This window comes from Scyliorhinus torazame, chromosome 10 (genome assembly GCF_047496885.1).
Source record: "Scyliorhinus torazame isolate Kashiwa2021f chromosome 10, sScyTor2.1, whole genome shotgun sequence".
NCBI classification, from domain to species: Eukaryota; Metazoa; Chordata; class Chondrichthyes; order Carcharhiniformes; family Scyliorhinidae; genus Scyliorhinus; species Scyliorhinus torazame.
In genome coordinates this window covers 54872929-54897444 of record NC_092716.1, presented here as the reverse complement: position 1 = coordinate 54897444, position 24516 = coordinate 54872929, and the positions used below count along the sequence as shown (strand labels likewise).

Here is a 24516-nt window from a genome sequence, read left to right as displayed (position 1 = left end):
TAGCAAAGGACTAACTTGAGGTCTTTGCCTTCAAGTACAATGTTATTAGATGACATATAGTTTAATTTGACTTAACATGGCTGCACTATGAACTACTGAAAAGTGTTTATCCCGTTTGCAATAAAATGTGAACCAGCAATGGCGTTTTATAAAATATCTTCAAAATTTTGATATGAACATTTAATCTCAGATTTAACTTGAAGCACACAATCATTGACAAGAAAAGAAGTGCTTGAATAGAACACAGAAAGATGAATGTCTGAAATGTAAATGAAATAGAGAACGTGTACTGTTTGAGTTATTAGATTTGCAAATTCTTTTAGATATCTAAAAATGTTTTCCACAGGTTGAACGCAGAAAATGTAACCCAAGAATGGACAGAACCACTGCAAACATGACCATTCTGACCTGGGCGGTTGCAATCAAGCAGACCAGATTACTAAGACATTAAATGGATAAAGCCGAAGTCAGTTCCTGCTCTAACGCTGTATATTCTCTATAAAGTATACACCGTGAGAACACAACATTGTATCTGCCTAGTACACAACTGACAAGGTACTAATCATTCAGTGCTTGCAGTACTCCTCCCTGCTCCATTAATTGCAATTCAGGGCAGTGAAGTATCACTTCCTTCAAGTGATACTGCTTCTGTACAATGACCCCTTCTGTAAATGTATTGAGCTTGTAGTTTGTGACAATGAGAGGGTAATCACACTTAATAGTTTAAATGTCATTTTAGCAGCAAATGCCCCTTTCTTCAGGGTCAGGAAAATGGCTGGGGACATAACCTGACTCAAAGTCCCAGGAGGGAGGACATTACCAGCATTTTTAGTTAAACAGAATTATCCATACCTACGTATCTCCCCAAGGACAATGGTCAGCATTCATATTGACTAATGCATAAGCGTTCAGCAAAGTATAGTGCAATCAGTACAGGTACTCCTCTGTAACTAGTTCTTGTTGCTCTTTAGAACCTCTAGATTTTATGAACCACGCTGATGCCTCTCACATTTTTAACTCTTTGATAACTGACTTGCAATTCTCTGACCTCTGATTTAACCTCGCCAAGCGAGAGGCTGCATCCAGAGCAGTTTGGATAATTGGATGTGTATTGTACTCTCAATCCGTGGTTGCCTTTGGTATCACAAGATATCCTATATTAATCACTGCTGTCCAACAGAATGCATAATTAATGCTCAGTGCACAATCCCTCAAATTGTGCAAATGTAACCCAATGTTGTACAACAGTAAAAATGAGCGCTGACAATTAAATATGTATTTACACCAGGTCTGGAAAATCTCTTGGATCTCGTTCTGCTCCGCCACCATGACTTTGTCAGAAGTTTAATGAAAATCCTGTCATTTGTTTCTTCTAATACTGAATGTAAGTATCTGAGCGCTGCATTAATTAACACAAGGTTTTGAAAGTATATATCATTAAACCTTTCCGAACACGGCTGCCATTGGTGTTAGGTCATTTAGTTCCACTGCAAGAACCCTTGAACTGTAACAGATATAATTTGTGTATCCGGCCCCCCTGCTGTTTATTCGGTATAGATATCCTCCATCAGTGTGGAATAACTTAATAATAACAGATTATCAGGATTGTCAAATGGGATTTCTGCATTTGTGAAAACGGCTGTAAGGTTCAATTGAGCCACAGGCATTCTGCTAATTGCAGCAACATTTTGTTTAGAAGTGAGATGATAGGATTTTAAACCTGTGAACATTTGATTCTCCTCAGTATTTTCAGCTGTTTAACATTTACAAATGTTTGTGGTATTTTTACTTACAACTATAAAGAAAAATAACAATATCATGAAGTGCTGCTTTCACTGGGCAGAGTGTGTGGACACTCACGCGCATGCACACTCACAGACACACACACACACGCAAAATGAAGGGCATGACCCAATAATCACCACTCAGACTGGCTGAACTGTTTACTTAAACCGAGGGTACGGAATTCCTATTTGGTTCTGTAACATGTATATTTCTTTTTATTGTATCCTGTTACATTCATACACTGTATTTGTTGCAGTGGTCCAGAGTGCTTTCATACAATAATCGATTATGTTAACATATAAAATATTTTTCAGTAGAAAAGATGTTGACATTGTAACAAAATTTAAATAAACAATTTTAAGGAAATTAAAAAGACAATGTTGACTTCACATGGAATTTGAATTGCAACTACTTTCTGAATTTAATACTCAGGTTAATTGCAGCTACTGCGCCTGTTTTACATGTTTCAGAACATGGCTCAGCAGAATCCTAGAAATTGTGTAATTAAATTCTCAAATGTATAAAATAACCAGTATTCTCGTTCTAACATGTAGAGCACATATGCACAGTACATATATCCATTGTATCCAATCATGGAAAGCAGATGACAATTAGAAATCCATTTAAAGTCCAGCAAATACAAAATGGGATTGAATTTTTAATCCTTCCCCTGCTGAATAAGCAGGAGTTCCATATCGCTGGCCCAACAAATGCTGTGAATAGCACTGGAAGGGTTAAGGTGATTGTGAAAGCTGTCAAGTATATACAGTGTTTCTGTTAAAGGGGAAAAGGGAAAGAATCTCAGACAAATGTTAATGCTTCTTGAGCAAAACTTATCACATAGATAAAAATGGGAAAATTGAAAAAAGTAAACCCAATGTTTCAGTCAGCTTCATGGTTTCTCAACGAGTAACCATTCATTAGATGTTCTGTTAATGTCACAGTCAAGCTTGCTGGGTAATGTTGGTTTTAGATAATGCCCAATTTTCAAAACATAATTCATGGCGGCTGTCATCTCGAGCTGGTCTGATGCCAGTTGACTGGGACAGAAGTCAACAGCATTGAAAGATCAATATGTACAGGACATAAAATATTACAAAAATTGAGATTTCATGCACAAATGTTGGTAGTCTTGTTTGTTAGATACCAATCCTTTATTAAGTTATACTTTGGTTTACTATAGCCACTCTGCGGTTACAGATTTGGGGCTATGCTCCTTGGTAGTTGGTTTCTGCTAATTTTACCTCAGCAGTAGCTCTCTAAGCCATGGCATATTGATTTCTTGTTGTGAAGTGCACTGTTCAAGCTCCATTTAAGATTTTCATCTTGTATGTAGCCCTGAACACATCATAGTGCCATAAATTAGGTAAATTGCACATTCATCACAAATGTTATTTTAAGATACTGTGTAAGTGTGGCGGGTGGAAGATATACAATGTGTCGGAATAAGCCAGTCCTTGGGTGGGGTTACGGCTAGGTCCCATTGCGCACCTGTGAATTAAGGCCTATCGAAAGGTGCTAACCCCTACAGTATCTCTCTGTAAGTGCTGTGGTTATCTGACAAATAATACTTTAACCAATACCACTGCCTGACAGGACCATAAACCCACTCAAGCTCCAGCCAGGTTCCATGTTAATGTACTCATTACCTGCAGCACCTTGTATGTAGACTATACTGCAAAAGCAACACAAAATTATTGTAAAATGGTTTAATGTTGCAGCAGGGGGAAAAGAAAGTTATATGAACAGTATTAATGGTGTTTCATTTCCAGCAACAAGACAGGGCACAGAGTGCGTTACAGTATCTGTGCTGTTTACATGTCAATTTTATACATATATTCTCGTATGGTGTCAGCTGTCAGTTATTTCTGCAAATTAACTGAAAAATGGAGATGAACAGACTCACTCAGTGTGCTGGTAACCACAGGTTACCTTTTATATGCCAAAATATAAAGATGCAGTAGGGAATCATGGGAGAATAATTAGGCAGAACAAAACTTACCAATCAAAGGCATTCTACACATGATGATCATTAAAATAACAAGTGAGAGTGCTCATAAATAAGTAAAGGAGGTTACATCATGGAATGCCTTTTTACATTTGTAGCAGGATCTCGTAGCATAAACCCTTTGAAAGAATTTTGTATATTACTGTTGAAGAAATACAGTACAAGTGTTTTTTTTTCTAATTTTATTAACCCTTTGAGCATTGACTATTCATTTTAGCTCTGTAAATAGTTAATTTCCATTAAATAATACATCTGAAAATTATATTGTGCAAAATCATCTGCACAAATATCATGACAATGGAATTGAATAAAGACAGCTGCAGATCATTATTTTAATAATGGCTTTCAGTCAGTGATCTGAAAAATAAGAATGCTGCCAATTTGTTTTTGCAACTTAATGCAGAAGTGCTTTAGCAGTGCTCAGAGGGTTAAAGGTTAAAGGCTGAGAAATGCCAGCACACTTAATTCACATGAGAAAGTGCACCAGGTTCAGTATTAAATGCTTAACTAAATTGTCCATTACGCATGCAGCTTAATGCATCTGAGCGATACACAGCAACTAAATCCAATTTACACAAAATTCCAAACACTTACCATTTTTACCCTTGTAATCAACCAGTAACAACAGCTGATTACGTGCTTCCAATAAACACTGTACAGTTATATAAAAGAGTTCAGATCAGAGTGCTACTCTGCAGTAAATCAAGAACATGTGCCAAGAGTTGTTACAGTAGCTTTAAGGCTTCTTTCAGAGTTGTCCTCAAAGCAAACAGTTAGGTTACTGAAGTAAATGCTACTGTTTCTCCAGCTCTATAACATACAGAAGGTGATCCTCTGGTGATTTGCCGTGAGTTTTACTGAGATGCAGTTTAACTGCATGTTTACTGGCAAAAGTCCGATTACAAAGTTTGCACTGGAACGTTGTCCCAGCCTCATCGTCTTGAGATGGCAACACTGATTTTTCAGAGGGCAGTTTTGCATGTGTTATCTGGCTGCTTATCTGTTCACTAGAAAGTTTTGATAAGTCTCGTAACCTGAAGCCTAAATGTGATTCTAAGTGACTGATGTAGGTTGAAGGAGTTCTGATTTGTGATGCACAATCATTACAAAAAAACACTGGATGACCAGAGTCCAGGTTTTTAAGAAATTTTGTTCCACCTGTCCTTCGAAGCTGGTACTTGACATTGGCTAACCAGTGGCTGATCGTTGTCATGGAGAGTCCTGTAAACCTTGAGATGTGCATCCTCTCTTGTGGGCTGAGGTCCGACATAATGAATTTACCATCTGTGGTTTGCCGCAGGCTGGCTGCAAACTGGGCCTGCAGTATGAGCAAATGCTGTGGATTCCAGTTTGACTGACGGCCTTTACGTTTTTGAGCTGGGGAAATCTCCTCTAGCTCCTCCATAGTGCTACCATCCACCTCAGATTTGTCTGAAATGCTTGTAGGTGTAGAAGATTTTGATGTGTGACTTCCTGTCAGGTTTTTCAGCATATCAGATATATCTGACAAGGCATTCTCGCGTAGCGGCGAGTTTGACATGAATGACACGACTGCAGATGTCTTTGCTGTTGTCACAGTGGATGAAGAAGATGTTGACGACGGGGATATGGATGACAAAAGCACTGAACCCAAAGAACCACTTTTGTCACTCTTGGCTTTCGTCAAATCAATGGGCTGGTCACTGCTGACATGATAGAAATAACGGTCTATGGGCTCTGTTTTTTTGGCCTGCAAAATTGGTGTGGCCACAGCAGCCTTTTCTGCCAAGCTGTTACTCATTTTGTAAAGCATGCTCATAGGGTCCAGGATAGGCAGTGCAGGTTTAGCTGCTTTTCCTAAGTGAACATTCATAATGGACTGCAATGCACTTAATGGGTTTACAAAAGGTTGTTCGGGAGGGTGGTCTGTAATAATAGCTGTGCTGGTGCACATACTATTTGTCGTGCGTTTTAAGGCCTCTGTACCATTCTCCAAATGATCCTTGACTGGACTCTCTTTTGTGGTGTCTTTCTGGTTGTTGCAAATATTTTCGTGGCTTTTAGGACTGGGATCTTTTGAAGCTTCGCTTTTCTGTTGCTCTCCTGCTTCGCTGCCACACGGAGAAGGTGCTTCCTGCTTCAGTCGAGACAATTTATTTTCCGGCTCTTTCATTTTTTCTTCCGTTTTGGTTACCTTTTCTGTGACTTTCTTCACTAGCTCTTCCATTGCATGGAAATTGTTTTTTGGTACAGGAGAGTTCTGGCTACTGGGCGGTGAAACTAGTGGCTGGCTCTTAGGAGATGCCATAATATCAATGTTGCTTTGTGCTGACTTTAATTGTGTAGTCTTCCCTGATGACCCAAATGGTAATTTCATTATACTAGGAAGCTGGTAAGCTGCATGAATGCTAGGATAGCCACTCCAACTTGGAGTCCCATTCTGAGCTTTATTAATGGCAGAGGTCACTGTGTTTTCTAAAGATTTAAGGATGTCTAGGCCTCCTTTAGGATTTTCTTCCAGATCTTCTTCTGTCAGATACTGATATTTTGAGGAAACATTGTATTTTTCATCATCATCACCACAGTTTTTCACCTTCTCCTTGACTTTATCCTCATCAATTTCAGTGTCTCTTTCAACTTCCCTTTTTACTTCAAGATTTAATTTTGGTGAGACGCTGGCTGGGGTACTTAACGACGAAGTGAAAGCACTTGCAGCTAGGGGAACGGACTGGACTTTATCTTCCAAGATGGCCGTCACCGGTGTTGGTGTCGGCGTCTGTGGTGCCTCAACAATCTGTTTCCCTTTCTTGATGGCAGAATTGGTCACTTTAACAAAATGTCCAGTTACCATCATGTGTGCGGTGAGTTCCTGCAGCGTATCATGAGAACTCCCACACTCCATACACTTGAGGATTTGAGACTTTCTCGCCTCAAACTGCCAGGCGTAGCTGGCACCATTCTGGTGCCCATAGCGGTTATTTGGTGTAACATAAGGGTTGGAGGACTTCTGCAGTGCATCACTTGTGTCAGAAAGAGATGTTTTCGGTGTACCGCCTGTGGAATCTGGAGAACTTGGCAGCTCAAGCTCAAGCAGTGCCCTTTTTCTGGTGGCCGGGAGGACCTTTGTGGAGATTGGTGCCACAGGTTCCTTTAGAGGCACTTTCTGATAGTGTTTTGTTTTGATCATGTGAACACTTAAGTCTTGAAGGGACTCAAAAGAGTGGCCACAATACATACACTTTAGCACCTTTTGAGCATCCTCCTTTCCCTCCATCTCCAGTAAAGAGCGTTTACGAGGCTTGGACCATTTTTTAGGATTGTTATTGTCAGTTTCATTATTTTCATCTCTGTAATGTCCGGTTTCATTCATGTGCACAGTCAGCTCCACCAAGGTGTCATAAGCAGCACTGCAGTCTTTACAGCGGAATTTGCTAGCCCCAGTAAATATGGAACCATAGAGCTTACTGCTTTGTCTGTACAACTGTACTGTGCTGAAGAGACTTGGCTCCTGAATCATCCTGGTCTGAGAGACTTGCTGCAATGTCTTTGACATGGCAGACTGATGCCAGTCAAAACTCCCACTTCCACAACTGCTACTGCTGCTACTACTACTGCTGCTGCTACTGCCACCATTTGTTACTGGCCCACTTGGCTGGTTCAGGCCCAGACTCAGCGATGACCAGTAGGAATTGGACAGGATATTGTTGTATATTGCTTTCATTTGTTCTAAACTGTCCTGCACTCCTTCCTCAGGAAGACCGCCGCCCTCCTTGCTTTCATCTTCATTCTTTATCGAGTTGCTCTCAAAATCGGCCAATCGATCACTGGTTTCACTAACGTGAGACGTGCTGTCCATCTCCTGGCCGGAAAACTCGGCAGCTGGAGAGTCCTGGTAGCTAGGTGACTCCTTGCTAAATTCCTGCTCATTGCACGCATACTTTGAGGACGATTCCCCATCAGCTCCAGACTCATTGGCTTCAGCTTCCTCGTCTCCTAACACTGCTGCTTTCAATTCGTCTGAAACGTAGGCTGCATTTAAAAAAAAGGAGAGAACAGTTTTAAGGTAATTGCTGCTGGTACGGATTGAAATTAAATATGGCAAAACATCATAACTGATAACATCTGCTGCAAAGTTAGATAGTTAAAATGTAGTGTTTCTTGGGTGCATAAAATCGTCTCTTCAAACATAATTTGCCACCTTATTCTTCTCAAGGGGCAACAGCTTGAAATTAAAACTAAATTTGAAATTAATGAAGCAAATTCTGGAGGTGGCATTCATTTCTAAAGTAATAAATTACATGTATCAACCTCAGAGACAGCAGTTTCTGTCTGTCAATTAATATGTCTTGCGCTTCTTCTACCTCTAACGCATTTCCAAGCCGAGGCAGTCACAATTTAAATTATACAACCATTATAAATTCCTGTGTCTTAATGTTTAGCAAATTGAATATTAATTCTAAATGCTACCTTTATTTTAAATAAAAAGCTGCTTGAAATATGCAGACTGATTATCAAAATTTGGGCTCCAAATTTCAAAACCTTATGATGATTTAGAGAGCTACATCCGGATTTGCCCTTCCATACTTCAAAAATTCTGCTATGGAAGAACAGATGGTTGAAAAATTCTGTACTGACTAATCACAGCTACATACAGGTTTATGGAAGAATGTTACTTTCGACCCACTGACATTTAAGTGTGCATCATTTTAATCAGACATTCACTCTGTCAAAACAGTGAAATGCATGCATGCCTGCAGATGTCAGAAATGGGTTTAGAAAAAAAGCTTTTGGAAAATATGACAATAACAAGATTGCCAAGTTTTGGTATAAGATTTGATGTTTTCATGCTGCAGTAATTTTCTTTGAATAAATTTATAAAATGCTACTGAAAACCCATGAGAGTACTGAGATATATGAAAATGTATGTTGTTTGTATTACATAGTTTTCGCACTCCCGTTTAGATTTTTCACCATTAGTGGTGTTGAAAAAAAAAATGCATCAGCGCCGAATGTAAAATTCACTGTAAAAGAATCATTCTCATGGCATAATCAGTTCAATAAAGTCTGGACTCCAACTTGATGGAATTAAACAAATCCCTAGATTTTACAAGCAAAAGAGTGAGGGGGAAGGTGGGCGGGGGTGGTGAGGTTCTGATTTGAACAGTTGTTTGGAAGAGTATGTGTGTGCCAACAAAATGATGTCATCATCCAATTTAAACTAGCAGAAACAGCATGCGCGAAAACAGCGATTAATCACTGCAAATACTAGCATCATGCATGAGCTGTGCAGAAAAATCAGGCACCTCCCCCAGAAATTGGAACAGTAACATTTTTTTTGCTGTTTCGCAATATTTATTTTTCATTATGTTCCAACAGACCAGGCCTACAATAATCGTTTGGGGCATTGTGGAGAGAGCTGTTTTCACGCATCATCAGTGACCAATCCATAGAATTGTACAAAGACTCAAAATTCAAAAGCTAAAGACCCAGTTTCCCCACATGATTATTGTTTACAACTGGGAGAAGAAATGATGATGAAAAAATAGATGCAGATGTCTTTCATACTCTGGCCTGACCCAGAACAGGAACTGCAATGTGCAAAACGCAGCAACGAGACAGAGCAGAAAAACAAAACCTCAGAAGATGATGCCCAGATCAGAAAACATAGCTGAGAAGGTAGCTGAGCTAAGCAGAAGTAAGAATAAATTTAATATTGAGAATAATATTTTAAATCGGCACTGAATTTTTCATACCGTTTTCATGTCTCTGCTGCCTAGATCATGGAAGCGTCACCTATAAACTTCTTAGGAGAAAATGTTCTAATTTTTCCAAAGGGAGATTCCCTGTATTGATACACTCCTGGGACCTACTGCAAATACTGACACCGTGATGGGACCACTGAAAATATTGGACATATTTCTAGGACCGCATGCAACTATTGATACAACTCAAGAGGATCCCTGGAACTGTCCACACCTCTGAAAATATTGCCACACTTTTGTGACTCCCTTCAAATATTGCCAAACCCCTGGGGAATGTCTGTGTATACTGGCAAACTCCATATGTCATCCTTACAAATACTGGTATACATCCAAGAGCCTCTGCAAATACTAACACACTCTTATGACCTACTGAAAATAGTCAGACACCTTGTGAAAATACTGTTGTATTCCCAGAGATCTTGTGCAAATATTATCAGTGAAATCCTCTCACCCTCATGTCTAACAAATAGTACTCGTCAAAGCAAAGCACCACAATCCAAGCAGAAAATGTTTGTTAGTATGTACAAGCGACAGTAAAATGTAAGCAACAAAGATGGAAAATGTATGAATTCTCAACACACTATACTCTAGTTATGTACCGTGTGCCAGGCAAACAAAAATCTGATAACCTTTTGGATCTCCTGGAGTCTGCAGAGCTTAGTTTGAAAACATGTTTTGATGCTGAATGATGTGCTCTGAGAGTTATATTGATATCCAAGAATTTGCTGGATTATGTTGGGGATCAGGAGGGAATTTCACACAAACCTATATTTTTGAACATTTCCTACAGGTGATTCACATCACTAATGTAAGGTTCCTTCCTGTTTATTTCCCCTTTCTTTTATTTTTGCTGTTCTTATTTTGATCCATGGATGATTAATGGACATGTCTCTTTAAGGCAAGCAGTCTGTGACTTTAATTAAAGCAGAAGAATCCATAATTTAAGGAGATCACCTGCTGGTTTAAACTGGAGCTTCAGACTTTTAGGCATCAGTGAGAGAGATGGGTTGGGATTCGGTTTGATTGATTGACTGGGGCCCAATGGGTTGGCCCAAAAGGCTGTACAGTTTCCGTTTGTCTCTTGACATCTTTCCTCCGTGTTTCTCTCCAGAAAGCCTGTGGGTGTTATATTTCTAAAACTACAGAATGAATGAATCTTTCTACAGGAAAACCAGTACGGATTGTAAACAGAGGCTTTAACTTGTTACTCTCTCCCCGGAAAGGCTGTGACTGCTGTACTTGTGAAGTTACATAGAACCTGGATGAATGAGTCTACAGAGAAGACCATTCCAGGCTGCAAACAAAGACTTTAACCTGCAAGCTTGCTGTGAGGAAAAGTGTGCTAAAACCATTATCTGAAACATTGGCCGCGATTTAACTAAATGGGAACAAAGTACCACAGCGAGGACTTTTAGCCACGTGTTTCCCAGCACTCGCAATGCCGAGAAACACGCCATAAAACAGCACTCACGTTAGATAGATGGCCTAAGCCGCACATAGCCCTATTTTGAGCACTGAGGAGCTCCAGTCGTGCAACTCCTCAGTTTAGCGCGAGCTCGGGGCAAGATTTTTATATGGCGCCCTGATCCCTGGAGCCCCAGAAGCGATCCCCGACTCCCCCTCCAAGCACACACTATGGGAGGGTCCCCGGGTTCTTCAGCACCCCTCCCCAACACCGGCACAGGGTACACCCAACCCAGTCGCCACCACGTGAAAAATACCAGCCTGGCATTTTGGCAGTGCCGCCTGGGCACTTTGGAAGTGCCAGGCTTGTGTCCCAGGTGTCACTGCTAGGGTGCCAGACTGGCACCAGCAGTGCCCGGGTACCACCTTGCTAAAAGGGCTTCCACACCTGGGGATCTCTGGTGTCATTTCATCTGGTCCCCGAATGTGGAAGCCAGCACTGAATGGCGCCTGAGGTCTCCGAGATGAAGGAGATCCCACGTCTCAGGTAACTCGGGAATATGCACATTAAAATGAGACTAGCTGTCTCGCTTTAATATGCAGATGTTAAAAAGTGATTCTGCCCACAATGGGCAGGATTTACATTGCAATTTCTTATGCGATCGCGGTAGATCTTGCTAGACATTTTGAGCCGGATAGATTCTGGTAGACGGGCTTCTTTTGGCCATACTGCGCTGCTTTTATGGGTGCAGCATGGCCATAAAATCATGCCCAAAGACTCTTGTTTTATTTCAGTTATGATTTTTACCCCTTTCCACCCCTCTGTGTCTGCCTTGTGTGTGTGCGTATGTGTGTGCGTGTGCACAGAGAGTGAGGGCAAGTTAAAGTCAGAGTTAGGCATTAGTTAATCATTAACCAACTGTCTTTACTGCATTTTTATAGTTCTTGTTATGAATAAACAGTAATTGTGTTTAGATTTATAAACCTGGTGACTATGATGCACTATCAATTACGACGAGACGAGAGTAGAGAGTAATCGAGGCTTTATTACACAGAGATGTGTGGCCTCCTACGGCTGCTGCCGAAATGGCTGCAGTTCGGAGAGCACACACATTTATACTGCTCCTACTGCGCGGAGCCAGCAGGCAGGGATCTACCCCAGTACCTGTAGCACAGGGGCCTTACCGTAATACCCTTGTACGCAGTACAGTATATACAATATAATACAACAGTGGTGACTACCACATTCACCCCCTGTTAAAAATGAGTCCAGCACGGGTGGTGGAAAACTATTTACATACAGGTTGTCATTAAAATTTCAGAGAAGGTTACAAATTCAAACGGTCGGGCGCCTTGATCCGTCATTGAGAGCGCCGCAGTGCTGGTGGCAAGTCAGGCGTCGGCTCGGTCGTCGGTGACTCCGGGAGCGTGTCGACATCCTCTTCATCCCCAGGTGGGACCAAGGGGAGGATGAATTGTCCTGGAGCGGAGGCTGTGGTGGGGTGCGCTGGGGCATTGGAGGGTGGCGCCGGGGCGGGGGGGGGGGGGGGGGGTGTGGGGCCCCAGCTGGTGCCAAGTCCCTGAGGGAGACTGTGTCTTGGCAGCCGTCGGGGTACGCTATGTAGGTGTACTGCGGGTTTGAGTGGAGTAGCTGTACCCTCTAAACCAATGGGTCCGCCTTCTGGAGCCGCACGTGCTTGAGGAGGAGAACGGGTCCTGGAGCTGCCAGCCACGTTGGGAGTGAAACCCCGGAGGTGGACTTCCTGGGGAAGGCAAAGAGACGTCCATGGGGGGTTTCATTAGTCGTCGTGCACAGGAGTGACCGAATGGAGTGAAGTGCGTCGGGGAGGACCTTCTGCCAGCGGGAGGCCGGGAGATTTCTGGACCGTAGGGCCAGCTGGATGGCCTTCCAGACCGTGCCATTCTCCCGCTCCACCTGCCTGTTTCCCCGGGGGTTGTAGCTGGTCATCCTGCTCGAGGCAATGCCCGTTGAGCAGGTACTGGCGCAGCTCATCGCTCATAAATGAGGATCCCCGGTCGCTGTGGACATAGGCGGGGAAACCGAACAGAGCGAAGATGGTGTTGAGGGCTTTGATGACGGTGGCAGACGTCATATCGGGGCAAGGGATGGCGAAGGGGAATCTGGAATATTCATCGACCACATTGAGAAAATACGTGTTGCAGTCGGTGGAGGGGAGGGGCCCTTTGAAGTCCATGCTGAGGCGTTCAAAGGGGCAGGAGGCATTCACCAGGTGCGCATGGTCTGGCCGGTAGAAGTGTGGTTTACACTCCGCGCAGACCTGGCAGTCTCTGGAGACAGCCCTGACTTCCTCGATGGAGTAGGGCAGATTGCGGGTCTTAATGAAGTGATAAAAGTGGGTGACCCCCAGGTGACAAAGATCGTCGTGCAGGGTCCGGAGTCGGTCAACTTGTGCGCTGGCACATGTACCTCGGGACAGGGCATCGGGGGGCTCGTTGAGCTTACCGGGGCGATACAAAATCTCGTAATTAAAGGTGGAGAGCTCGATCCTCCACCGCAACATCTTATCATTTGTGATCTTACCCCGCTGTGTGTTGTTAAACATGAAGGCAACCGACCGTTGGTCTGTGAGGAGGGTGAATCTCCTGCCGGCCAGTTAATGCCTCCAGTGCTGCACAGCTTCAACGATAGCTTGGGCCTCCTTTTCGATGGAGGAGTGCCAAATTTCGGAGGCATGGAGGGTGCGGGAAAAGAATGCCACGGGCCTGCCTGCCTGGTTGAGGGTGGCGGCCAGAGCGACGTCTGATGCATCGCTCTCGACTTGGAAGGGGAGCATCTCGTCGACCGCGTGCATCGCGGCCTTGGCGATGTCGGCCTTGATACGGTTGAAGGCCTGGTGAGCCTCGACCATCAGTGGGAAACCGGTGGAGTGGATGAGTGGGCGGGCCTTGTCCGCATAGTTAGGGACCCACTGGGCGTAGTATGAAAAGAACCCCAGGCATCGTTTGAAGGCCTTGGGGCAGTGGGGAAGTGGGAGATCCATGAGGGGGCGCATGCGACCGGGTCGGGCCCTAGAACTCTGTTCTGAACCACATAGCCGAGGATGGCTAATCGGTTTGTGATGAACACACACTTCTCCTTGTTGTAGGTTAGGTTGAGGAGTTTGGCGGTGTGGAGAAATTTGGAAAGGTTAGCGTCGTGGTCCTGCTGTAATTATTTGGCAGCCAAGGGCCAAAGGCTTTGGGTATTTCAAAAAGAATTATTGCTTAATTCGTTTGTGTTGTGACTCCGGGACAGGTGGGGCTTGAATTGACCACGCTCTAACCCAAAGGTGTCGTAATACTAAGGAGAATCAATTTATGTGGTAAAGCTCATCCATCTGTTGTGATCTGCGCCATGGCATGTCCTAACTCAAACCTCACATGAGATTCTTGAGACACTTGGGGGAAAGTAGCTGAGGTGAGTTCCAGTTCCCTTCCTCACTGTTTTAATTTACGGAGCAGTTTCTCCTGAGTAGGCGGCAACCATGGCTGAAAAGCTCCACCATCCGCTTATGATGTGGGTTAAGGGGGGAGCCACCCCCCCAAACAAAATTGCATATCAGAATCTGCTGACAACCAAGTTATCTCATTTGCTATTTTAAAAAATTTACATTTTTCGTTTCCTGCGAAGAACAACGACCCCCATGCCAACACCTCTAGTACAGGATTATTACAACCATGCACTTAATGTCAATCAATGCTTAGCACCCAAGTAGAACTAGACAGGGTGCCCGATAACGATCTGTCATCAGGAGGTGCAATTCAAACCGAGTGAACTAGTTTGTACCAGCTTTAGTCATCAGCAACCCCAAAGCCTGGAAACGTGACTATCTTAACTCCATGCAGCATTCCATGCAGTAAGGTAGCACAAGGGAATGACAAAAGGACTCAATGAAAGCCAGAAAATTCAAATATCTTGGAACACGAGTTCAACTTTACGTCCTTAAGGTTGGGTGTGAAATACTCTTCATCTCAAAACACCTATTCCATCCACTTGTCTATGTTGCAAAGACACAATTTTTCACTTCTTCACATCTGGGAACAAATCCATCAAAAACAGAAAGTATGACGATATCTTCTCCCCGACAGCTGTGAATGGTCCTGCTTCCCAGCCGTATCAAAGCAGATAACGTTCCAAATAACAAAGGCCACAAAAGCAGACGGTGTTGGACAAGGAGATTGAGGTGCTTTATTGATGTTTTGGGGAAGGGGTTGTATCCTAAAGTCAGGGTTATGTTTATTTCTATTAATAGTTTTTAAAAAAATAAATTTAGAGTACCCAATTCATTTTTTCCAATTAAGGGGCAATTTAGCATGTTCAATCCACCTAGCCTGCACATCTTTGGGTTGTGGGGGCGAAACCCACGCAAACACGGGGAAAATGTGCAAACTCCACACGGACAGTGACCTAGAGCCGGGATCGAACCTGGGATCTCGGCGCCGTGAGGCAGAAGGGCTAACCCACTGCGCCACCGTGCTGCCCCTTTATTAATAGTTTTAATACTTTTACACAAATTTGTCAGAGTGCCCGAACAACTTGTACGTCATAATATTGGAGGCAAGTTGTGCCCAAATACACTGAAGATGATGTTCCTTCCCAACATGCATCAGGTATGGTGCACTGCATTCTGTTTGTAACACAAAACATTAACATGGACTCCCTTCATCGATTTTCAGTTTTAAAAAAACGCACTGTGCATGGCCACAAGTATCCAAGGAATTGTACATTTGCCATTTTAGTTTATTAAAATTATACAGTGCCCAAGGGGAGGTAGTCCCATAACCCCTTGCTGGCTTTGGCCCTAAACTTTTCAGAACAGATGAATTTTGAAGGCTGGGTGAATACATCAATTTTATTGCCTAATAAATTACTGCACACTTCAAATTTCACTGCCATTTGTCTTCTTCTTTAGAATTATGAATGAAACATATGTAATTAATAATTACACCATCACAGGGGGTTTGTAAAAGCTTTATGAATTCTGATTTTCCAAAAGATAAATGGTGATATATTACTTTTTGTGCTACACTTGTGATAATGCAGAGCATTCAGTATTCAAGGCCAAAATAGTCAAGTGGCTCTGAGCAGGCACCACTGCAAAACCTCTCAGGATGTTTTTGGAAAAATATCCAAAAGTAAACAGCCTGTAAATACAGACTTCAGCTCCCAGAAAGCAACGCGTAAAAGCTTACTAACTGCAGGACATGTAGCCAACAAGACAATAAACAACACTGAGACATAAATATATTGTAGACTTTGGTGGATTTTTTAGTTGTGGTGAGGGCCTTTTAATGCGGAGCAATCTGGCAAACACGAAAGCCATGCATGACTGTGGCCTTGTAGTGGATTTCAGTGGAGCCCTGTCACTTATGCACAAACTGTAACCCTTTGATTACCGAGTGACCACTTCCCTATTCAAATAACTACATTCACTAGCCTTATCATGCAAAAGATGGAAGAAATAATCTCTATATATTCTTACACTGAAACAAAAACCTACAAAATGTAGGGACTAACTACATTTTTCAGAAATTCCCAAAAAATAAAAAACACTTTTTAAAAAAAAATTACTTTTATTTTCAATAAATTGAATAACAAGTGCTGTTGTGGTCTTCAATAGGTTGGACACCTCTTTAGAAATATTCCCAACCCTTAAGAAAAATGAATTTTCCGCACCCTTACAATGCTCCCTTGCCATTGCGGCATTGACGTTGTTTCTTTTCTGAAAATCATCTGTTAATCTATTTGGAACATTATTCACAAAGTCCTCCCCTTCTACAGCATAGCGAGGACCCAGGCTTAGTAGGAGCAGGGTTTAGTTGTTTGGTGTATATCAGCATGAAGTAATTCACTGAATTCAAGGAACAAAACAGAGTGACTCGACTTCCACTAATGGTTTAAATCATTTTGTTGAATCAAGCATGGAATCAAATATTTTACTCAGTAGAATTCTGCTTTTCACGATTGACAAACTAATCACTAGGTTGCTAGGATACAGAAATTCTGAATACCATTGTCATGGTTAAAAATTAGTATGATTATTGAGTTAGCATATTTTTACATAACCCATAACATTTTCTTCCTAAGTGTGGAAAATAAAACTACAGACCATATCTAATGATAGAAACTACAGCCTCATTTGTTTTTCTGTTTCCTTCTAGAAACTAACTTTCATAAAATAAACTGAATGATGTTACCGATATGCCTTCAAGACGTCTAACTCGTAACTTGCAGAGGGTTTTGATAATGAACCAGGATTGTCAGTAAAGACCTCAATCCTGGAGAAATTTCTGTGCCTTTCCTCGTGCCAGCTGGTGAGAGGAGGAAGAGAATTGTTGCCATTCCAGCTATAAGTGCAGTTTACAGTTAGCATTGTGGTTTTTCACGCTATGGCATCGCAATTTTGTCCTGAGGCTGTGGCAGACTTGCGCAATTTAAGCCTGGTGGGGGAAAAGGCGATTTGAGCTTGACCAAACTGACTATAGTGGTTAAGCTGTGAAACCCAAGTCCATACCTGTGTCTCACCTCCTCATGCCAGGATTAAATTATGCAAGGCCTCCGCCACCGAAACTCAGTCCTGTTCAGGACAAGATAAATGTTTGTTTACTTGCTTTAATGGAACCTGATGTCAAATAAACATTCCCAAATTGTTTTGCAAAGTCCAATGATACAATGAATGGGCTCCACTTAATATGTAACTAGCTCTATAATGTGATCAACAAGTTGTATAAAATCTTTCTTGTCTACTCAGGGTCTGATTATTATTGATGATTAAATTGGTCTGACGCAAAATTCCTCTTTAACGTGAATCCAGTGGAGCCTAATTTCGCATCAATTCTTGGTGCCGTACATTCTTATTAAGATCAACTTTCAGCTCTGGCACTTCTCTAAATTTTGTCTGGCAATTTTCTCCCTGTCCCTTTCTGGAAGGCACTGACTTATTGCTGGAATATAATTCCACAGTTGCTCCAGTATTTTTCCCAGGTGGCAATTCTTCATGCACAAAATCTGCAGGCTCCTGGACTGCAGGGATTGTGATTCTACCCTTACCCAAGACCAATATGCAAACAGTTTTCCACCAGAGGTGTCTGGATAGTGGGATTGGGAACCCAAACCTATGTTCTACTCTTACTAGTTTAGTGCACTGGAGCTAATTCGTCGATACTGAATGCGGAGATCACCTAACTCAGCACGGACCTTGGATCAAACCGGTCACTGCCAGGCTTAGTTTAAAAAAAAAAAATTTAGAATACCCAATTCATTTTTTCCAATTAAGGGGCAATTAAGCATGGCCAATTCACCTAACCTGCACATCTTTGGGTTGTGGGGGTGAAACCCACGCAAACACGAAGAGAATGTGCAAACTCCACACGGACAGTGACCCAGAGCAGGGATTGAACCTGGAACCTCGGTGCCGTGAGGCAGCAGGGCTAACCCACTGCGCCACCGTGCTGCCCTGCTGCTAGGCTTAGTTAACTCATTGAATACGTGTTGTAGATCTACTGTTGAGTGAAATTTATTTCTTTTCCAATTATCCTCTAATAAAATACAACTGATCTTATTGGGGGTCCAACTTCATTACCTCTAAAACTTATAGTCTCAATAATGCCTACAGCTCAGATTACACGCACTGCTCTGTTCCAGAGAGCTCTTCGCTATAAATACTTCCAACCTTCTTTCAAAGTACAGGAAAGAGAAATAAACTTTTACCTGCTACCAAAATGATTTCTTTGGAAGCAGCATGCCTTAGAAGACAGGTTATCGTGTTTCTAAGGAGTATATGCAGGGACAAATAATATCATTACATCTGCATAATTACTTTGGTGGTTTATAAATACATTTTTAGAATATGTTAAGCTGACAAAATGCAGACTACCTTTTAGAAGTACACTCTACAGCATGCAAAGGATCTGCTGCTTTCACATTTAAGTAGGAACCGATCCATCGGAGTAAATTTGAACGATTTTAAAACTTTAAAAGTCGCTTGTGGATTTTTATTTTTCTCGTCGGTCCACCCAGTTTTGATGTTTTGTTTTCGCTCTTTTTTTTCAGTTCACATAAATCATGTTCCAAGTCCTTCACCAATACCAGTCCACCTCGCTGTCAGGATAGTCTCTACAGGGACGTGCCTCGCCTCTGGTGGCACCTCCCCACAGCAGTATCCCGAAATTGGCAGTTCAGCAACACTGTGGGACTCTCCACATGCCATCACTTGGTGTTGCTGTGACTTGCTGCTCCAGTTTATCGCTCCACCATATTTCAACAGGAGTTATCTTCAAAAGGAAGCACATCAGTTTTCAGGCACCATCAGTCACAGGAACGAGGAAAACCTTCTCTCAAAAAGAGAATCCATTTTCGTTGTTACTGGGTACATTCTCACTTGCACAGGTTATTGAATGAAAAATAATTTAATTTTCAGCACTGTCAGTGGTTGTGAGATGTCATCATCTCATCATTCAGTTTTGTTGCATACTTTTAATTACTCACTTAGTTACATGACGTACCGATCACTTTGGCAGAATACTATTGCCCTTTAGAGGCTCAAGAACTAATGGATGGTGAACGTTCGGCACAAATTTGTCGCCGAGAAAGAATGTTGATCAAATATTGGATGATATTTAGGCTGGAGGAATGGAGTTTGTGACATTTCTTGGATGACATCATTGTAGGATGAAGGAAAGGAAGATTGATGGCCATTTTAAAAAGCAACATCTGAACAATGCATGGCATTTTATATTCTCTTTCATGCTGCTCAGCATGAACAATCATGTTTCTAATTGTATTTATATTTCTGTAAGAAGTACAGCAGTACAAATGATAAACTTTTGTTCCATAAAGAAAGCATTTAGTTTTAATCCAAGCGTCAGAACATTTATTGGATTCCAAATCAATGGTGTCTACAATTTCAACCCACTAATTTACAATCTAGGGATAGCATATTCCATGTTTCTGTCTTTATTAATTCCAATGTGTTGTTTATATTCATTTTAAGATGCAAACCTATGTGACAGCTTGAACCCCAGAACTACACACGAAGCAGCATGAAATCCTGGTACCATAAAATTCTTCGATTTCAACCAAATCCATATTCAGGTTCGGATTACTGGCAACTAGAAACTGTGACTTACATTTTCCTAATCTGATAGATATTTTGCTTCAAACCCTTGTAAAAGTTGTGTCTTTCATTTTTATAGCATGTAACCAATACTCCAGATTTTACAGTAATTCAAACAGTACTCTGCCTTAAAATACTTCTGAGAAGTGTAAAAGGGATTTGTAATAAGCAGCCTTCTCACTTAACAAGTAACTTTTCACTTAACTACTTCCTCACTGAACAATGGCAATACCAAGAGTTCTGCTCTTCTGGAAGATGCAGTTCACTTTTCTGCTCTTCTAGAAGATGCTGTTCACTTTTGACACCATTCATTTAATGTGTTATAGAGATGCTAACATAAAATGTGCATGAAAGCTATTAAATATATTTTGTAGTCTGGTGCCATGTTGTAATTTGTGACTTTGACTAAAGGTGCAATTGAGTGGCTGCAAACATTCCCTCACCAGTTTCTTTAACAGACTAATAACATTATACAATAGAAGGCAAAAGGCTTAAACAGAGAACACTGATCCCATAAAGCTTCAAATTACAACTGCCAAACAAAAGTATTTTGCAGTAAGTTCAACATTTTAGGATCAATTCAATCGAGCTTTAGAAGAGAGATTTCTCATATTAATTGTTGTCAAACTTGGGAAGTTCATCTTCCTTTCCTGGGTGCCTCTTTATAGTTTTCAGATTAGTATCCTATTCGTCACTCTCTGGATGCAGCTCAGAACATTGCCAGGGGCCAAAGAAGATCTCATTATTCAGAGCATGAACTTCCTAGATGGCATGCTAACAACAACACAAGATTTTTGGGTTTGAATTGAATTATTTTTTAATTTTCCAATTAAGGGGCAATTTCACATGGCCAATTCACGTACCCGGCACATCTTTGGGTTGCCGGGGTAAGACCCATACAGATTTGGGGAGAATGTGCGAATTGTAAATTGAGGGCACAATCTATCAGCCTCGCCGTGCCCGACTCGAGACGAGACGTGGCCGGTAATTCTCGCAGGAGGCCTCTCGGTCCATTGAGGTCGGGATCCAGAATTCCATATTTGTACGCCAGATCTACCCAGCACCCAAGACCTAATGGCCTTGCCTCAGGAACCCTGAGCGGGTGCCGTTTAGCACTGGTTTCCAGATGTGGACCAGGCGCACTGGCACATGGGGATGGGTCGCCCAGAGTGATACACTGGCACCCCAATGCCACCTTGGCACTATGACACTGTCAACCTGGGAGTGCCACCAGGGCAGCCTGTCAGGAGCGGTGACCGGCTAGCAGTGCCAAGGTGACCAGGTGGCATCTTGGCCATGCAGGGATCAGACCTGAGGGTGCCCTGCCCTTATGAGGTGGGGTGCGGGAGGCTCAATTACCCTCTTATTGGTGAGTGGGGTGGCGGAAGCCAAGGTGGGAGTCTAGAGGTCGGGGCGCTATTTAGAAATGGGATTAAGTGCAGTGTCATCGGGGTGTTCCTTGCCGAGGCCAGAAATGAAGTAGAGTCCCGTTAAATACCCCTGGTCATTCTCTGCGCTGCTAGTGCCAGGAAACATCTGACTGAACACGCCCGACACGGAACTCTGTTTCCTTTCCATTAAATCGCGCCGTGTGGCTCACTCTCAACTACCGTTTACTCAAATGTTTCTTTAAAGATGTGTCAGAATCTCTTTGGGAGGAAACAGATGGAGAAGGATGCCAACATTTAGAGCTAAAACAGTGACACCTGTGAGGCTAACCCAGAGAAAGGGTTTGAGGTGGGATCAAATGAGAGTCTCGACCCCACACAGTGTCGGGGACAGCCACCCGGTAGTGATCTTTCCCGAACTAGCCAATTAAAAGAAAAGGTGATCCTCCAGCTCGGAGGGGGATGGAGGTTGCCTGTGCAGGTAAGGGAAAGAGGGACTTCCACCTTGAGATGCCCTCTCAGCACGTTTAAAATTATTGCATTAAAAAAATGGTCACAAGCAGCCGCTCCACAATGTGGACTGGGAACCTCCCCGCAGGGCCGCCTGTGCCTTCAGCTGTAATCAGGTAGACAGGGAGGTCTTCAAAGCTTGCCTTGAGCATTTTCTCTCTACTTCCCCCCCACCCAGTCTGTAGCCAGGAGGCCACCTCCAGGTAGCTGCCCTGTTCCTGATGCTGCAGGGGCTGAGAGGCCAACTAGAAAATTCCACTTAACCTCTAGTAATTGGCCTTTCATGACCTCAATTAGCAATATGCTTGTGGGCAGGTCACCATTCCACCCCCAATTCGTCCAAAATGGACCAGAGGTGGGACGGGGCTGGCCGGCTGTGCCAAATTACATGCCTGAACACTGTGCTTGATCCCTCCTATCCCAATATCTGCGCACATAATTATTCCATCTTCCAAATGAAGAAGAGCAAAGGTTTTCAGATGGAGACAAACATTCCACAGGTATGCTCCACCAATAGTCTAAAATCTTTGTATTAATCTAACTATGAACATTAAGCTCTTTTCTTTCTTCTTACACCAAGCAATTACTTTGATTAATGCTAACTGCAGAACTAGGCCTTTATTGGAATCAGGCTTTCTGTTCGTGGGAATTTTTTTAAAAAATGAAAATTATAATGAGATGCAGGTGTAGGTTCCTTCTGCTGGGTGGGAACTGTCTGGGGCCTGAAATAATCACACATGCTGTTGTAGTTTACGGCATAAACTTTAACAGTTCCGGGTGGGCATTGTTGAATTAAGTATCGGCACATGCTCTGTCTGGCCAGCCCCTGCAATCACCTCGATCTGGTCAAGTGTTAATGCAGTTAATTGAATTTAAGATCAATAATGCTTAATTATTACAATTTGACATTGTGAGATGAATGGATTTGTGACTTGAGAAAATGTGTGAGTATTCCAGGAGAGGCAAGTACATTGTAGCCTTCGAGAAATCACAGAGACCTGCAATCGATTGGTGCATAATCCAATTGACTAATGCTCTGACAAATGTGGTCACCACATAACTGCAAATAAGCATTCCATAAGAATAAGACCATATCCAGTACAACATTGTCCTACAATCTGCTTCAGATTGGAATGGAAAGAATGACTACTGGAACTTAAAAGTAAACATCTGGTTTTAATGGGACATCTGGCTTGATAGAAATGGGAATGGTTCCTGAATCTTTACCTCCCCACCTTCTCCCCAATAAATGCTAACTTTTTGTTCTACTGAGCAATCAAATGAAAGTACTGCTTTTGCATTCAGATTTGAACAGCAATGTAGGTAATCAGTTCTGAATTATAACTTTAACCTGCCTGAAATATCGACAAACTTCTGTGGCACTTTTCTGAACAGGAATCTACTTCACATTCTCAAACAACCACTTGAATATTTGATAGCATGCTGATTAATTTAAGAAGGGAGGGTGTAAAATAAGGAGTGCTACTTATACAGATATTCTCTAGATACCTCAAAATGAGCTATAGCATGGTTATGTTGTATTTTTCATCGCAGAACACTGGATCATGCCTTCAAGAGGAGCACTGGTCTGGGATAAAAGCTGTAGTCCTAGCCAATAGCTAACTTTTAGTGACAATGTTGCCCAAGATTAGCCTCCTCCAGAAAGGATTTCTATCCTGTAATAGCAGCCCATCATTGTCTGAGTCTTTCTTTTTGCCAACCAACTGACTGAAATCATGGGATTATGTCACGAAGGTGATACATTTCTGATGTTAAGTACTTCCTCTTTAATCCAAGCAATCATGTAGCGCATCTCACTATGCACTCCGTGACTGGATATTGTGAAATTGTTTCAAATTATTTCTCCCATGCATCGTGGGAATATCCTTTCTAATCCATTGCAAATTACTAAATGTTTCCAAAATTTTAACATTACATAACAATTTGACACTCTTGGGGGCCACGTGATGCTAAATTGAACTTTTAAAAATGACAGGTGATGTCATTCACATCAGGGATGAAATAAATGATACAGAACTGACCCTGATTTTGTTTTCTATCAAAGTCAACAAAGGGGAATGGAGATAAACAATTATCCAATTTTTACGTAAAATTCCATAGTACATCTAAAACTATACTGTTATAACAAGCATAAGTGTACCAAAGGCAAACTACATTTTGGGATTCAGACATATTACTACATTGCTCAAAAACTGACTTACAACTTATGACTCACTCCAGTGTTTGATCATTTTGATTCTGAGCAGAAGCACCTTCTATATTTAGCTAATTCCTTTTAACAGTCAGATCTGTTTTAAGCGCCTTTCATTTTTCTCAGAATTCTACACAGAGCAATATTAAAATGAACAAAATGATTAAATCTAATGTGCTATTAAATAGAAACTTCGGTCCTCACATATTATTCAATAGCAACTTAGATATAGTTGTTATAATCTTAACCAAAGGCAAGGGTTAAGGAATTAATAAGGAGTTAATGTCATTCAGTACATTTTCTAAGAATGCCAATTACTATAGTGCTGTGG

The 24516-nt window shown here is 42.0% G+C and overlaps 1 protein-coding gene across 5 annotated transcripts in view; it reads right to left on the bottom strand.

The window, feature by feature from the left end:
• Positions 1-1972: 1972 nt before the first annotated feature.
• The window catches only part of tshz3b (teashirt zinc finger homeobox 3b), an 87827-nt gene continuing 65283 nt past the window's right edge, over positions 1973-24516 (bottom strand). For all 5 annotated transcript variants that reach the window (XM_072518133.1, XM_072518134.1, XM_072518132.1 and 2 more), the window contains exon 3: positions 1973-7801. In XM_072518133.1, the coding sequence (XP_072374234.1) occupies positions 4587-7801 (3215 nt within the window). In that variant the 3' untranslated portion in view covers positions 1973-4586. The remainder of the gene's footprint in view (positions 7802-24516) is intronic.